Here is an 18,242-nt window from a genome sequence, read left to right as displayed (position 1 = left end):
ACACACTTTGAAGAGTGGTCATGTACCGGCCGTACCATCTGCGCCGCTCCTTATATCGCATTAAATATATTCTCACACTTTGATGTAATATAATTAAAATATAAAGATTGAACTGGCACGTCACTGCGGACTAACTACGATGTATATGATAAATTGTCATCCCCTTGCAACCCCATTGTTCTTGAACGTGCATGTGTCATTTGCAACAAATACCGCCACTGGTATAAATAAATCTTACAGCATATTGGCAAATAACACAAATAACAAACTAACCATTCACATTTTCTTACAATCCAGAGTTGCAAACATGTTGACGGAAAAAATGCCATGGACACTATTTTTCAGCAAATAATTTGCCGTGGACATTATCTTAATTACAGGGGTTGTCTAATCAGTGTTTTACTTTTATCAGGTTTATTTCTTATTTTTAACCAGCCTCTGTGGCGTTGTGGTTAGGCCATCGGTCTACAGGCTGGTAGGTACTGGGTTCGGATCCCAGTTGAGGTATGGGATTTTTAATCCAGATACCGACTCCAAACCCTGAGTGAGTGCTCCGCAAGGCTCAATGGGTAGGTGTAAACCACTTGCACCGACCACTGATCCATAACTGGTTTAACAAAGGCCATGGTTTGTGCTATCCTGCCTGTAGGAAGCTCAAATAAAAGATCCCTTGCTGCTAATCGGAAAGAGTAGCCCATGTAGTGGCGACAGCGGGTTTCCTCTCAAAATCTGTGTGGTCCTTAACCATATGTCTGACGCCATATAACCGTAAATAAAATGTGTTGAGTGCATCGTTAAATAAAACATTTCATTCTTTCTTTCTTTCTTTCTTATTTTTAAATCACTTCACCTAAGCTTTAAGGTCTTGTTTTACGGGGAAATCATTGTGAATCGGGCATCGCGGTACGTGTCGTATCGTTAACTGGACATTGTGATAGGTATTGAATTGTGAGAGCCCTAATATATAACTAATATAGTACACCAGCAAATTACAGGCTTTCTTTAATGATTTTGACACCCAATAGCTGATGTATTTCCCGTGCTGGGGTGTCGTTAAACATTCATGAATTCATTCATTGTTTAATGACACCACTTGAGCACATTGATTTATTAATCATCGGCTATTGGATTGTCTAACATATGGTCATTTTTGACATAGTCATAGAGAGAAAACCCGCTACATTTTGTCCATTAGTAGCAAGGGATATTTTATATGCTCCATCCACAATTGGATCAGAAATAAATAACTAGTAGTAAATTCCATAGTATGAAAAAAGGCGTTCCCTGTTGGAAGAACTATGTTAATATTATTTTAATAAACAATTATCTAATGGGGACTGTATATTAAGTTGCTATAATGAGTAACGGCATGACAAATGGTTCTGTTATGACTGTAGTGTAAAGTGTGCTGAGATTTCATTTGACATACTCAACAACAAAAGTTTAGCTAATGTTAAAAGAAATGGCATAATATTTACAAATTAACCTATTTTTATTAATTAGTATTAACATCTGAAATGTTTACCACTTACAAATAACATAAACTCATCAAGCTTTGCCTTAACACAACCGGAGGACCTGGTTTTCTTTTAAATTTATTCAACCGTGACAAATTTACAAGTCATAAAAGATAGTTGCTAAACTTTCGTTATTGAGTATATATTTCTTTCCTTTCCTGTGTTAGCTAATAAATCCAGCATAGCACTATTTGATGCATGCACGTACTGGACAAAACAAAAGCCCATTGAGTGGGGAGGCCATATTCTCTAATGGAATATGGATTTGTGAGTGTGTTTGGAAGTTAATTTCCTGACGACAGCCGTGAGAATAGATTGGTAATTTCCCCAGTGAGATCATACTAGTGTACATACGTGTATGTATGGCGGACATTAATTCACCAGGTGCACGGTCCGTTAACAGCCGCACATCAATAAGAATATAATAATAACAATATCACTAGACCTTCAAACCAAGGCTGAATCTAAAGGGAATCATGTGGGTGTGTGGTTACCCTATTCCTCGAGATGACGGATCCCATTTTGTATGGTTTATGTTCATTACACAATTTAAAATACCAACATATTTGACTTTGTGTTTGAACATAAAGTTTTCGCATCTCCCTCTTACAGTGTCATTTTGCTCTTTCAGACATATGGTTATTGAGATGAAATAACCTTTTTCAAATTCTCACCCACACCCCTCGATAATCCTAGATCCCCTAAAACTTTAGATTTGTACATGTTATTCTGAATAGTGGTAGCTTCTATGCATCCAGAATAAAATGCGTTTCTATGCTTGGGGTGTGTCGGTGAGGGAGGGGTGGGTGGTAGTGGTCGTCAGTGATAGCTTGCCTATCAAGGACAGTATTGTATATCCTGTATATTGTATATATTGTAAAACCATCCTAGTAATAAAAAGTGTGTGTGTGTGTGTGTGTGTGTGTGTGCGTGCGCGCGCGTGCATGCATGCATGCATGCGTGTGTATTTTTTGTGCCTGCATATGCCATATGTGTGTGTGTGTTGAGGACAAAAGGTTAGCCCGACTATCCTAGCAAATATCGTACATTAATATAAAAGCAGTATTTCTAACAAAAAGCTGGGCGATAGATAATGTTTAGTTCATTTGCTATCTAGAGACCCTTTGTATCTAAACATATGCATGAATAGGAAGCGAGAGAAATGAGAGAATATTGACAGTACATCTCTCCAGCTAGCTGTGTGTGCTCTGGTGAAGGAGGACCTGGCAGGCTGTTAGAGTTTACAGTAGTGGATCCAGTGATCCAGCATGTTCAGACAGGAATAACCTACAATAACAACAGGCGGTCACGCTTTCATTGCCAGTCTGACCTTGACCAAGGGCGTCTGCCTGCAGGCCTCGGTTACAGGCAACAAGTGAAGCTTTTCATAGCTTGTATTAATAATATGCATAGATAATGATGTTGATCCAGAAACAAACGTTTCTAACGAGCTGTTCAAAGGGGTGTTTTTGTTTTTCTTTGTATTTCTCTCTCTCTGTGTGTGTGTGTGTGTGTGTGTGTGTGTGTGTGTGTGTGGTTATAATTTACAAAAAAATATTAATTATCCATTTCAACTTATTTTTGTGCTTATATCCAATTAAGGTTCAAGCATGCTGTCCTGGGCACACACCTCAACTATCTTGGCTGTCTGTTTAGAACACTGGGTTAATTGTTAGTTGTTAGTGAGATAAAAGAGGGTGTAGTGGCCTTACCATTGAGTCATTAAAACTTGGTCTGGGTGGGAGTCGGTATCAGACTTTGAACCCAGTACCTACCAGCCTTAAGTCCAATGGCTTAACCACGACACCACCGAGGCCGGTATAGTATTCAAGTATTCCTGTCCATAGGGTTGGGTAGATGTGTGTTGGGGAATTCTGTGAAAAAATAAAAAGATACAAATTTTATTGCATATAAACATTCCACATGTATATGGAACTGAAAAACCCCCATATTTGAACAAACAGGATGCATACAAACACCATACTGTTCTTATGACTAAATAAGACCAGCGTTGTGGTTAAGCCATTGAACATAAGGCTGGTAGGTACTGTGTTCGCAGCCCGGTAACGGCTCCCACCCCCAGCGAGTTTTAACGACTCAATGGGTAGGTGTAAGGCCACTACACCCTCTTCTCTCTTACTATATAACCACTAACCACTGTCCTGGACAGACAGCCCAGATAGTTGAGGTGTGTGCCCAAGACAGTGTGCTTGAACTTTAATTGGATATAACCACGAAAATAAGTTGAAATGAAATTACTAAATAAGGACTAATTATTGACAATACATGTATTAGCATGAACAGACTTGCATACCACACCAGCACAGGTTGGAGTTTGGTTTTGCATAAGAAATATATATTTTTCTTACATACTCGTATTTGTAAATAGATAATTAAGGAAAGTTGGATTCTCATGATAGCAGCATGAGTCTTGAATGATACATATTATACAGCTGAATGTTTGCTTTATTTAACTACACCACTAGAGCACAATGATTTATTAATTAATCAGCTATTGGATGTAAAGTATTTAGTAACAGTTGTCTTTAAAGGACATAAAGTTTGTGATTAATCTACTTTAATAACAATAGTGAAATCATAAATTTTATATCTCCAGGGGTTATATTTTCATTTTTTAGGGGGATGGCAAGTGTTGCCTTCGGTTTAATAAAATAAATTAGGGCATCAATGCAAGTTGGAGGGGAACTAAAGTAAACTTTTCCATCAAATGGGGCACCAACTTACTTTTCTCAGTCAAGTTTTCTCAGACATACATGATTTTATCTTGTTGTCTTGGGCTCTAACCTACGCAATTTGTTGGATATGGAAGGAAATGTTTTATTTAACGATGCACTCAACACATTTTATTTATGGTTATATGGCGTCAGATATATGATTAACCTTTAGACTACTGGATTAATTTTTAACAAAAACCACGTTGAGTGGGTACAAGTTTATAATTTTTACTCACATATATTCACTTAAATGTTTTATAAATACATGAAATAAAGTTCATATATGAATCGGTAAGTATTATTTTTGTGTCTTTTTTTGTAATTTTTATTATTTTAGATCGGCTAATGGTGATTAAAATTAGGCAAAAAATCTAAAAAGTTGCGTTTACTTACAGGCATTTGTGGCCAGCTGTCCAGTATTTATGTCCATTATTCCCGATAACAGTGGTTTTCTGACCAGAATTTGTTTTAAAACCCTAACTACGATTCATATTGCAATATTTGGTAATTTTCGTTGTTGGTAAATCGATCAAATTTATTATCAAATTAGCTGTCACAATCAGATATCGATCCCTGAAAATGACCGCGACGTGCCGCCATTGTTGTCAAGCGAAAATACTTGCCGAAAACCACTTTTTAAATTCAAAATTTCAAGGTATTTTCAATTAAAAAAATCAAAACAAAAGCCACCATTTTGAAAAAAAATCTTTTTTTAAAAATTATATTTCCGTTTCCGGTGAGTGTTGTGTGCAAAACGGCGGGAAATATGAATTGGGGAATGCACTGTATACTAGTGTACAGTATATCGACTGACGAGACGTCGGGCGAGATATCTCGCCTGCAAGATATCTCGCCTGCAATACTCAGAAGGTTAATGACCACATAGATATTGAGGGAGGAAACCCGCTGTCGCCACTTCATGGGCTACTCTTTTCGATTAACAGCAAGGGATGTTTTATATGCACAATCCCATAGACAGGATAGCACATACCACAGCCTTTGGTGTACCAGTCGTGGTGCACTGGCTGGAGCTAGAAATATCCCAATGGGCCCACAGACGAGAATCGATCCTAGATCGATCCCGCATCAGATGAGCACTGTACCACTGAGCTACGCTCCTCCCCTTGTTGGATACAGATGCCTTTTATCATATTACCAATGATATTAAAGGGACATACCCTACTTTTTAAACACTAAGGCATATTTTTTACTATCATAGCCGTTTTTGATAACTGAAATCATATTTTACTTACATTTTATGGCTTAGATTATCAATTTACGTACATTCGAAGTATTTTTGGTCATCCTGGTGTTATTAATATCACAAAATGCATTTAGGCCAAACAAAAAAATAGGTGTGCTTCCGGTCGACCGACCGTCCCTAGTTTTACCACACACCCCACCCCCCGACCCTAAAAAAAGAGTAAAAATAAAAGAGGACAACATCACCAAACGAGTATTTCCTTCCTTGCACATTGTTTACGTACTATTATACAATACATTTTGCACATGTAATTCCCTTCCGAAAAACATCGAGAAATTATGGAAAAGCTTTTGTAATAGAGTTCCTTCCCCTGATGTACGAACATAGCCTTGGTACAGGTTATTTCGATATTTTAAACATCTGTTTATGCCACAAATCCATATATATTATTTATAGATAATGTTATATAAGTACACACACATTAAGGAAGAAAGGGAAGGGGGAAAAGAGATGCAATCGGAAACACACCTATTTTTTTGTTTCGCCTTATCATATTTTTAAATACGCACATGCATCTGAGAAGTAACAGTTATGGAGTCGAGTTTTACTCTATTTTTAGATGATATTTCACCATATCCAAATGTATTACAGGTTTCTATATTAACTAAACTTGGTGTTAAATTTCACAGATTGAAACTAGGGTCTGTTTCTTTTAAAGAAAGTCCAATATTTGGGTCACAATGACAAGTACATTTGCCATTATTGCTACATGTATGGTAAAATTCAAACTGTTACAAAAACAAGAAACAAAAAAAAACAATGGAAATTTGGGGGTTTGTTTTTTTACTGGTTACAGTTTTTGGTAAGTAAGACTAGTAGATCAAAGGATATGGTACATACTGTCCTGTCTGTGGAATGTTGCATATAAAAGAGCCCTTGCTGCTAATAGAAAAATGTAGCGGGTTTCCTTTCTAACGACTATGTTTGAATTACCAAATGTTTTGACATCTAATAGGCGATGATTAATAAATCAATGTGATCTAGTGGTGTTGTTTAACTTTCTATGGGAAACCTGTTTTCTGTATGTATAACTGCTGTCTCTTAACTGCTGTCTCCAGCTGTTTTATGTAGCAATATAAAACCTGACATGTTAAGATACATTATATGCATAAAACCACTGGCATCTGGCATACAGGTATAATTGTACCTACGGCTCATGTGACCTCCATTAATTTTTTTATCATCAATCATTTGGGCAAATGATGGACCATTTCACTAATCTGACTGAACTGGTTTGATAGATTGACTATAACACATTTACTCCCCAAATGACCTGTTTGGGGTGACATTACAAAATTCATGGTCCATTTTATAGAGTGAATTATTAGGAAGTAATTCACACACACACACACACACACACACACACACACACACACACACACACGTCTGTACACGTGTGTACATGTACAATGTACATATCAGTCCATTCTTTTTCATTTTTGTCTTTCTTTTAGTCTTATTCAACTTACTGTACTAGCACAACAACTAATGTATGCTATACAACCTGACTCATCTCCTCCACTGCAGAATTGTCTTCCCTTGCCGGATGTATATCCATATCTGCACATGGGCAGACCGTCGTTCTCAATTATGCAGTCTCAGGTTGTATAGCACAGTATAGTTGTTGTGCTAGTACTAGGTAAGTATGAATAATAATGCAAATTAGACACAAATGTTCTGACTTTATCAATCTTTTGTTGTTAATTACCAGCTCATTATAATAGTAATATGACAGTTTTTGTTACCTATATTATTTGGTTTATTGTCACCACCAAGATGGCAGGATTTAACTCACTTGGTAGAGCACTTGCCTGGGGTGCCTGAGTTGTCGGATCGAAACCCCTAGATGGATCCACTCTAAATGATTTTTTTTTTGTTTTTTTGTTTTTTGTTTGTTTGTTCCTTGACTGGTTTATCAAAGGTTGTGGTATAAATACTAGAAAACATAGCCAAAACACAGCATATTTCCTATATATGACCTCATCTAAAGCACACATTTGTGTTGACGCCTGTAATGTGTGTCGCAGAAGTGGTAACCGTTACAGCAATGTGTTTTCATGTCTATTCTATGTATGTACAGTGAAACCCCTCTAAACCAGAATTTCAGTTTACAGAGGGTCTGGTTTTGGGAGGTTTTACTGTATATCGGAGATCGTTTTTTCTAAATCTTGATTAGTGATATTTCTTGTCAATTCAAAATTAATTAGCAACTACTGTTTAATGTTTTAAAATAGTGTAGTGATCTCGAAACTTGCATAGCAAATCGCGATGCAATACTGAACAAAATATTCCCTGTATATATATATATATATATATATATATATACATATATATATATATATATGTAACTATCTACTCACATGTTACATGTAAGATTAATGCTTGCCAGTATTAAGTACCCTGAACATATAACGTTAATCCTGAAGCTTTCCGCAGTTCTTTTTCTTTCATATCATACATCACATGTACTGCGTGCTCCCTCTGAACAAAGCCCATCTGTCTCTGGGGAAACAAAAGGCATGTACCAAACAATGGATTCGCTTTCCAGCTGTGCGCCATTGTTGTACGAATCAACAAAGACGACAACCCAACAACAAAGAATACAGAAATTAGTGACATTCTTAGGCTGGCAGCATTATAGTTAGCTTCTTACTCTATGTAAAGTCTTAACTAATAGATGTAAACAGATCTTGACATATGCAATACTGGACTACCAGCCTCATAAACAGATGTTGACATGTGTAATACTGGACTACCAGCCTCATAAACAGATGTTGACATATGTAATACTGGACTGCTGGCCTCGTAAACAGATCTTGACATATGCAATACTGGACTACCAGCCTCATAAACAGATGTTGACATATGTAATACTGGACTACTGGCCTCGTAAACCGATCTTGACATATGTAATACTGGACTACTGGCCCCGTAAACAGATATTGACAAATGTAATACTGGACTACCGACTTCGTAAACGGATCTTGACATATGTAATACTGGACTACCGGCCTCGTAAACAGATCTTGACATGTAATACTGGGCTACCGGCCTCGTAAACAGATCTTGTCATGTAATACTGGACTACCGGCCTCGTAAACAGATCTTGACATGTAATACTGGACTACCGGCCTTGGTGGTGTCGTGGTTAAGCCATCGAACATAACGCTAGTAGGTACAGGGTTCGCAGTCCAGTACCAGCTCCCACCTAGAAAGAGTTTTAATGACTCATTGGGTAGGTGTAAGTCCATTAACCCTCTTCTCACTCACTAACCACTATAACTAACTTACTTTCCTGGACAGACAGCCCAGATAGCTGATGTGTGTGCCCAGGACAGCATGCTTGAACCTTAATTGAATATAAGCACGAAAAATAAGTTCAAATGAAATGAAATACTGGACTGACTGATTTATGTAAACAGATCCTGATAAAAATAATACTGGACTGACTAATATATGTAAACAGATCCTGACATGAGTAATACTGGACTAATTGATAGATGTAAACAGATTCTGACATAAGTAATACTGGACTAATTGATAGATGTAAACAGATTCTAACATAAGTAATACTGGACTAATTGATAGATGTAAACAGGTTCTAACATAAGTAATACTGGACTGACTGATATAATATAAACCGATTCTGACATAAGTAATACTGGACTAATTGATAGATGTAAACAGATTCTGACATAAGTAATACTGGACTAATTGATAGATGTAAACAGATTCTAACATAAGTAATACTGGACTGACTGATATAATATAAACCGATTCTGACATAAGTAATACTGGACTAATTGATAGATGTAAACAGATTCTGACATAAGTAATACTGGACTAATTGATAGATGTAAACAGATTCTAACATAAGTAATACTGGACTGACTGATATAATATAAACCGATTCTGACATAAGTAATACTGGACTAATTGATAGATGTAAACAGATTCTGACATAAGTAATACTGGACTAATTGATAGATGTAAACAGATTCTAACATAAGTAATACTGGACTGACTGATATAATATAAACCGATTCTGACATAAGTAATACTGGACTAATTGATAGATGTAAACAGATTCTGACATAAGTAATACTGGACTAATTGATAGATGTAAACAGATTCTAACATAAGTAATACTGGACTGACTGATATAATATAAACCGATTCTGACATAAGTAATACTGGACTAATTGATAAATGTAAACCGATCCTGACATGAGTAATATTGGACTGACTGATAAATGGATGGGAAAGGAGGTGTGGGGTGATTTCTTGTCTTACATTGAACAGGATTGATATTTTATTGAGTAAAGTCTGAAATCCTATTATACATGTTGTGTTTGTGCAACAACGAGTGTGGTATCAAAAAATGTAGACCTAATATTTGACTGAAAAGTTTTTGTTTTACTGAATAATTGTTATCAGTTGTGAAACTATCTGATGTGGGTTTTTTTTTTTTTGGTGGGTTTTTTTTTAGGGGGGGGGGGGGGTGAGGGGTTTCCTTCCCAACTAATGGCACCGACTAGTATACTAAATATCTTTGTTAACTGTGATATCCACTGTGAGCAAGAGTGTGTATAAATGATCCCTTGAAAGTATTCTAGATCGGTTGATATCACTCCCCTGAGGTGTTAGGATCAAAGGATCTAAACCCCTTGTAGACCTACAAGTATTCTCTTAACTGTGTGTTCTTCTCTCTCTCTCTCTCCCCCCCCCCCCCCCCCATTGCAGCCAATGCCCCACAACTGGTGTATTAATTAAGAGCTATGGTATGTGCTATCCTATCTGGGAATATGCATGTAAAAAGATCCCTTGCTGCTAATTGAAGCAGGTTTTGTCTGATGTGTCACAATGAATAAATGTTTGACAGCAAACAATCAATGATTGATAAGTCAATGTTCTCTTGTGGTGTCGGGTCGGGATTTAGCTCAGTCGGTTGAATGCTTGCTTGAGGTGCTTGCATCGCAGGATCGAACCACCTCAGTGGATTCATTCAACTGATTGGGTTTTTTCTCTCGTTCCAACCAGTGCACCACAACTGGTCAAAGGCAGTGATATGTGCTTTCCCGTCTGTGGGTACATATAAAAGATCCCTTGCTGCTAATGGAAGAATGTAGTAGGTTTCCTCTGATGACCATGAGTCAGAATTACCAAATGTTTGACATCCAATAGCCAATGATTAATTAATCAATGTGTTCCAGTGGTGTCGTTAAAACAAAACAAACTTCTTGTGGTGTCGTTAAACAATTTAACGTTTTTTAAAACTTTAACTTTAAACTGACATTTCTGTCCAGAAAAGATGACTCAGATGCCCAGCCAGGACAGTATGATTGAACCGTAATTGGATATAAAGATGAAAATCAAGTGAAATAATATTTAAGCTTGGCCTACAGCAGTGGGTTTCCTGACTCACCGTCTAGACCAAGTGATAACCATTGTTTAAAACAAAATAAAGTTTGTTTGTTTAAGAACACCACTAGAGCACATTGATTTTATTAATCATTGGCTATTGGATGTCAAACATTTGGTAATTTTGACCCATGGTCATCAGAGAAAACCTACTACATTCTTCCATTAGTAGCAAGAGATCTTTTATATGTACCATTCCACAGACAGGATAACACATACCATGGCCTTTGATATATCAGTCGTGGTGCACTGGCTGGAACAAGAAATAGCCTAATGAGTCCACTGATAGGGATCGATCCCAAACCGACCACGCATTGAGCAAGTGCTTTACCACTGGGCTACGTCCTGCCCTTTAAACTAAAATGTGCTGAGATGTTGTTGAATATTATGTTATTTATTTATTTCATGCCTTGCCATATTTTGGGATAAAAAGATAAAAACTTTATTGCATATAGACATTCCACATACGGAACTGGATGCAAAACATATTCACAAACAAAACACAAACAAACATCATACTATTTTAATGACTAAATAAGGACTAATTATTGCCTTCCCACATTTTGGGATGTCATTAAACTAGCATTGCCTTTCTTTTTCTATCTTGATTAAAACATCAACAATACAATTGGGGGTGGGGGGGGGGGGACAAAGAAAAAAGGTTTCTTGTAGTGCATGTCTCTTCCTTGTAGCAGCAGGATGCTCTGAGAAACTGGCCTGCTTCGATTGACATCTGCAGGCAATTAGTTGTTCTGTGGGAATTGGTTTTGGCAGCATGAATCACAAAAACATATCCCATTTCAACAGACTGGGGCCCCCTCAGACAATTAGTTAATGAATGACCTCGGGTCACACTGACATTCCCTGGATCTTGTCTGTCTGAAGGCAGTTGTCTGCCCATGGTGACCTGATCAGTGGGTGGACTAACAAATGGTTCTAAGTGTTATTATTTTTTTTGTAATCTTTTGTTTGATTGTTTGTCTTTCACATGACATTTATGAATTGGAACCGAGTAGGTTGTCATTGTAAGCTGTTATTGATGTGTTGCAGATACTCTTAGCCTGGGAACTAAGAACAAGGAATACGCATGACAAAGATTTTTAGAATTTTGAAGTTGAACGGTGGTTGAGGATTGGGTTGATGGATAGATAGATAGATAACTAGTTTAACGATAAGATCGGACTCTGTGGATGTAAAAAAACCATTAGATTGATTTTGAAACCCAAAGGAATTGGAAGCAAGAGATAACAGTTGTGTTATTAAAGATCGGTCACAAAGTTGCATAATGGTGGTTTGCTGCCAACATTTTTACTGACTTTTGCTTTGAAATGTAAACCTTATACTTTCAACTTCCACGAAAAAAGTATAATCCAGTAATTTAATTTACTAGTTCATTAAAAAATGTTTTTTTAATTTGGGCATGTTTTGTTGAGGCAAACACTCCGTAATGTAAGTAACATTATTCCAAGCAGATGTTGCTGACAAATACACGGTCTTCGTGCAGCTCATCTGTCTCTGGTCGACAGCCCCATTCAGTCAACATGCCAGTTGCATATAAGATCTAGTAATACTGAACACGATTGCTTACGCAGCATACAAGCACATTACAATTCTGATATCCTTGAGTTATTTTCGCAAACATTATTTTGGGAAAAGATTAATTTGTAGTTATTTAGTACAAATAAATGTAAAAATAGCAAAATATGGCATGTGTAACTATGATATAGCACCTTCAAGTTTGGAGGGAGATCATGGTCATATAAATAAATGTACAAATAGCAAAATATGACACTTGTAACTAATATAACACCTTTAAGTTTGTAAGGAGATCATGGTTATTGCCAATCTTGCACCAAGTCTTTGCATCTGGTATGCCCTTTCAATAATAATGATTTCAAGAAAGGAAGGAGGGACGGAAGGAAGGAAGGAAGGAAGCAATAAATGACCTCAATTTTGAGCTCTAAATGATCTTCAGTACAGCAACAACAGGCAAAACAACACTATTATCCCTTACTTGACTGCCTTTTGATTTCATCATGACAATAACACACCAAGATTTGTGAATACACACCGGTGTGTCATGGTGAACACTTATTATTTATACATGCACATGTAGGCACTTGTAGGCTTTACTACACACAATATTAACTCAAAAATTACACTTAAGCAAATACTAGCAAGTTCCATTTAGAATATCAACAATGCAATGAGGGTGGGGTTTGGGAGACGAAAAATACCCATTTTATAGTATGTATGCTCTTTCCCACTTACAGGACAGCATTTACCAAATCATTTTGATGTACCAGTCATGCAGCCTTGGTTGGGATACGAAAAAAAACCCAGTCTGAAAATAGATCCATCGAGAGGGGGTTTCTGCAATTGACACTGGTGTAGGAGGGGGGGGGGGGGGGGGCAGGGGGCAGATATTTTGTTTTTTATTCGCTTTATAATAGTGTAAATATAAGTGTAACGCACGTGGCTCCCCCCCCCACACACACACACACACACACACACTTTTTGGCACCTTCCTACGCCACTGGTTGTGATTGTAGAATTGCGATGCGTGACAGTAGTGATCACCATCGACAGACAGACTTGTTTCCTGACCCCCCGCCCCCCCATCACAATCATGACTGGTGTATCAAAGATCATGGTATGTGCTGTCTTGCCTGTAAGAAAGTGCATACATAGAGGATCTCTTGCTGGTTTTTTTTTTGGGGGGGGGGGGGGATAGTAGTTGCCTGTATGGTAGCAGCAAATTTTCTCTCTTACATTCTCATAATCAAGTACTGAATTAAGCATGTTACATTGTTAGCAAATAGCTGTAGTTAAAAATATACTGAGGTTTCGTTTTCTAACATGATTAAAGTTTGTGTTTTTTCAGTGACACAGTTAGAACACATTGATCAATTTTTTTGTATTTTTTTTTGTATAGTGACACAACTAGAGGGCATTGATTTAATTAATCATCGAGTATTGGATGTCAAACATTTGGTAATTCTGACATGTACACTTAGTGGAAACCTACATTTTTTCCATTAATAGCAAGTGATCTTTCACTGTAATTTTTTTTTTTTAAATTGCCATATGTAAAAAATTATATTTTAGTACCTACTAGAGCATTGTTAGTCTAATAGAGTTACACTTAATAGTACAGGGCTCAAACTTAATGACGGCACCGACGGCAGTTGCTGTCGTTGAGATATAAATTGCTGTAGGTCGGGAGTATATCACCGACGGCACAAAAGTGCTGTCGGTAATGTTCCTCAATGTTTACACCTGGTGTACATTAGCTGTCAGTATATAACATTTAGTACATTTAAAATATGTCTACATATAGCAAATAACCTTTCAGTCGTATTTATTTGCTGCAAAAGTCTTCTTTTTTTCAAATGCTGTGGACAAGCTTTAAATTGCCGTTGGGCCGTTTCACTCACGGCAATTTTATTTTTAAATTGCTCTGGGAGACAAATTCTTAAGTTCAAGCACTGTAGTATCCCTCGATGCATGGTTGGTGTGGGATCGATCCCCATTGGTGGGCCCATTGGGCTATTTCTCATTCCAGCCAGTGCACCATGACTGGTATATCAAAGGCTGTGGTATGTGCTACCCTGTCTGTGGGATGGTGCATATTAAAGATCCCTTGCTGCTAATCGGAAAGAGTAGCCCATGAAGTGGAGACCGCGGGTTTCCTCTCTCAATATCTGTGTGGTCCGTAACCATATGTCTGACGCCGTATAACCATAAATAAAATGTGTTGAGTGTGTCGTTAAATAAAACATTTCTTTCTTTCTTTCTTTGTACCAACAGCTAGTTCCTGCCTGCCTTCTTTCTCATATTATTGGGTTTAAAAAAAAAATGTATATAAAACAAACAATTAATATTATTAATATTATTGTTTATTTTCAGGACTGAAGAAAACACAACTGACCCCTCATACACCAACGATCAGCAGTTCCGAGGTCGAGCAAGGGAACGGACGTTTAACCAGACAAAATTTCCACATGGGAAGCAGTTTGAAAGGTACAGCATGATTTGATGGCACTGTCTTGCCTTAGAATTTAGACTGTTTAATGTTCGGGGGTGGGTCGTAGCCCAGTGGTAAAGTACTTGCCTAATGTGTTGTCAGTCTGGGATCGATCCCTGTCAGTGGGGCCCATTGGGCTGTTTCTCGTTCCAACCAGTGCACAATGACTGGTATATTAAAGGCTGTGGTATGTGTTATCCTGTCTGTGGGATGGGGAATATAAAAGATCCCTTTCTATTAATGGAAAATGTAATTGGTTTCCTCTCTTAAGACTGTCGGAATTACCAATAGCCTGATGCGTGGTCGGTCTAGGATCAATTCCCATCGGTTGACCCATTGGGATATTTCTCGTTCCAGCCAATACACCACCACTGGTATATCAAAGGCTGTGGTATGTGTTATCCTGTCTGTAGGATGGTGCATATAAAAGATCCCTTACTGCTAATCGAAAAGATTAGCCCATGAAGTGGCAACAGCGGGTTTTCTCTCTCAATATCTGTGGTCCTTAACCATATGCCCAACACCATATAACTGTAAATAAAATGTGTTGAGTCCGTCATTAAATAAAACATTTCCTTCCTTCCTTGCAATAGCCAATGATTAATCAGCAAGTAAGGCTTTCTGCCAGTAAATAATTTGAGGGTATGTAATAAAAACAAAACGGTTCATAAGTACTTCTTCTATGTGGTTAAGGGTTTGAAATCTTAAAATTGGACACTGTATTTCATGTACTTTGACAAATTGTAAACAGCAGTTCTCTTACTATATTCTTATCTAATAATTATAAAAATGTATTCATTAATTTCAGAGATTTTAGGATAAGTAAATTTACCCTTCGTATCCTTTTGACAGAAACACTGTCAGTGTGTTCTAGTGATGTCGTTAAACGCCACCCACCACCCACCCAACTTTTAACTCTTTTGACCAAGTGTTGCCATAACCATATTGTACGAGTAGCCATTGAATTTAAGTAAACATTCCTCTCCTCTCCTTTCAGAAGTGGTAGTTTTCAGCGGCAGACGGGCACGCTACGACAGTCTGAAAATTACTCTAGCGAGAAGGAAGTTTTGGATAAGTCGCGGACATCATCACCACATCACTCTCAGACGAGCAACCGTGTGCGCAAGAAGACGTCACGGTCAGCTAGTCATTCAAGGTCACGGTCGAGCAGCAGCGGGAGCTGGTCCTCCCGCAGCAGTGGATCCCGATCGCGATCAAGAAGGTAAAAAACAAATTGAGATCATTGTTTTGCTTCCATTTTTCTTTACATTGTAAATTACAAAGGAAATACTGTCAGCTGTGACCTGATCGTTCAGTAGGGGTGGGGTGGGACCCCCATAATTCTGAAGATAATACATTGACCGACCCCTCTTCCATTGAAATTAAAATTACGTCAGTACATCATTAAATAAACATTTCTTTCTTAGACCTCGTAAGTGTAGTTTGCATAACCCAGTTTTTGTTCACGCATTGAATTCATGACTTCAATTACATGTTCACGACGGGTTATGTGAAAAACAAAAATGGGTTACCTGAATTTGTTTTTGTGTAACCCATAAATGGTTTACAAAAATTTTCCATTCCCAGAGGCCGGGGTTTTTTTTGGGGGGGGGGGGGGGGGGGGGGGTTGATCTCAGTTATAGGTTTAAAATTATTTGCAAATTAGTAATACTTTCTGCTCTCACTTTTTTTTTTATAACATATCATTTGTCCTAGTGACCTAGTGATGTAAATTAATTGCTATCTAATTTTAATCTCTCTGAAATGGTTTGGAATTTCTTAAGTACAAAATATTGGCTATCTAATTTTAACTGTCTTTGAGTCTCTGCCAACACCAATCTTTGAGATTGCAGTTGAATTGACATGTGGATTTTCAATTTGTGGAAAATAAATAAGATATGGCTTCTAGATTATGGTAGCCCTACTCCCGTGGCTAGTGATATTCAATGTTGGGCTAGTAAATAACTACAACTGCCATGCCCGACAGGACTTCTAGATTATGGTAGCCCTACTCCCGTGGCTAGTGATATTCAATATTGGGCTAGTAAATAACTACAACTGCCATGCCTGACGGCTAGTGATTTTTTGAAAAAATCTTTTTGTAAAATGTTGTAGTTAAGTCTATTTTGTAAATATGAATATACTGACCCCACTCCAACCCCAGTGTTTTTAAGCTCTATCTCCCTCTTTAGGTGACATGTCTGATTATTACTATTATTTAGTAAAATTATATTAACTTAAAGTAGGGCTAGTGAATTTGTAATCTTGGCTAGTAAATTGTTTAAATTACTGATTCCATGGCTAGGGGATTTTATAAAAATTCTAGAATCCCCATAAGATGTTAAAAATGTTTTGTGTTTCTCACAAATCAATCTGCCATTTATTGACCCTTAATAGCTATGTTCAGTTTTGTGTATTTCGCGTACATGGCTGCTAACTATATGTAAATAACTTGTGACAAATACTACTATTCACCTAGCAACATCAGTTGTGAATACGAATGTAAAATAATTGTCAGGACAACAGACAAGAAACTGCTCCCAGCCTATTGTGATGTCAACAGAAAATAAATGGTCGTGATGATAATATTTCGACCCCTGCTCTAGTGTTGTTGTTAATCAAAACAAATTTTATAGCAGCAGGTACTTGTTTTTATAAGTTGTGAATAGTCATGTAAAATAAAAAAAAGTTCCAGGGCTATTTAGACCCCTGCTCTAGTGGTGTTGTTAGACATATAACAAAGTGTATAGCAGCAGGCACTTTGAGAGCAGTGGCACTTTTAAAGAGACATTCCTGAGTTTGCTGCAATTTTTAAGATGTTATCGACTAACAGAAAGAAGTGTTTTATTTAACGACGCACTCAACACATTTTATTTACGGTTATATGGCGTCAGACATATGGTTAAGGACCACACAGATTTTGAGAGGAAACCCGCTGTCGCCACTACATGGGCTACTCTTCCGATTGGCAGCAAGGGATCTTTTATTTGCGCTTCCCACAGGCAGGATAGCACGAACCATGGCCTTTGTTGAACCAGTTATGGATCACTGGTCGGTGCAAGTGGTTTACTCAGGGTTTGGAGTCGGTATCTGGATTAAAAATCCCATGCCTCGACTGGGATCCGAACCCAGTACCTACCAGCCTGTAGACCGATGGCCTGCCACGATGCCACCAAGGCCGGTCGACTAGCAGAGACTTTTTAATGATTGTAATTACATATTAAATATATTTTTCTGCATAAAATATTAGTGGCTGTATATTAAACGTGTTTTTGATT

The 18,242-nt window shown here is 37.5% G+C and overlaps 1 protein-coding gene across 2 annotated transcripts in view; it reads left to right on the top strand.

Annotated features, from left to right (window-relative positions):
• Nucleotides 1–18,242, top strand: part of LOC121390489 (protein split ends-like) — a 108,672-nt gene that overhangs the window by 46,608 nt on the left and 43,822 nt on the right. For both annotated transcript variants that reach the window (XM_041522320.1, XM_041522319.1), the window contains exons 3-4: nt 14,847–14,960; nt 15,962–16,186. In XM_041522320.1, the coding sequence (XP_041378254.1) occupies nt 14,847–14,960; nt 15,962–16,186 (339 nt within the window). The remainder of the gene's footprint in view (nt 1–14,846; nt 14,961–15,961; nt 16,187–18,242) is intronic.

Source organism: Gigantopelta aegis, chromosome 15 (genome assembly GCF_016097555.1).
Source record: "Gigantopelta aegis isolate Gae_Host chromosome 15, Gae_host_genome, whole genome shotgun sequence".
Taxonomy (NCBI): Eukaryota; Metazoa; Mollusca; class Gastropoda; order Neomphalida; family Peltospiridae; genus Gigantopelta; species Gigantopelta aegis.
This window is presented reverse-complemented; position numbering and strand designations above follow the sequence as displayed.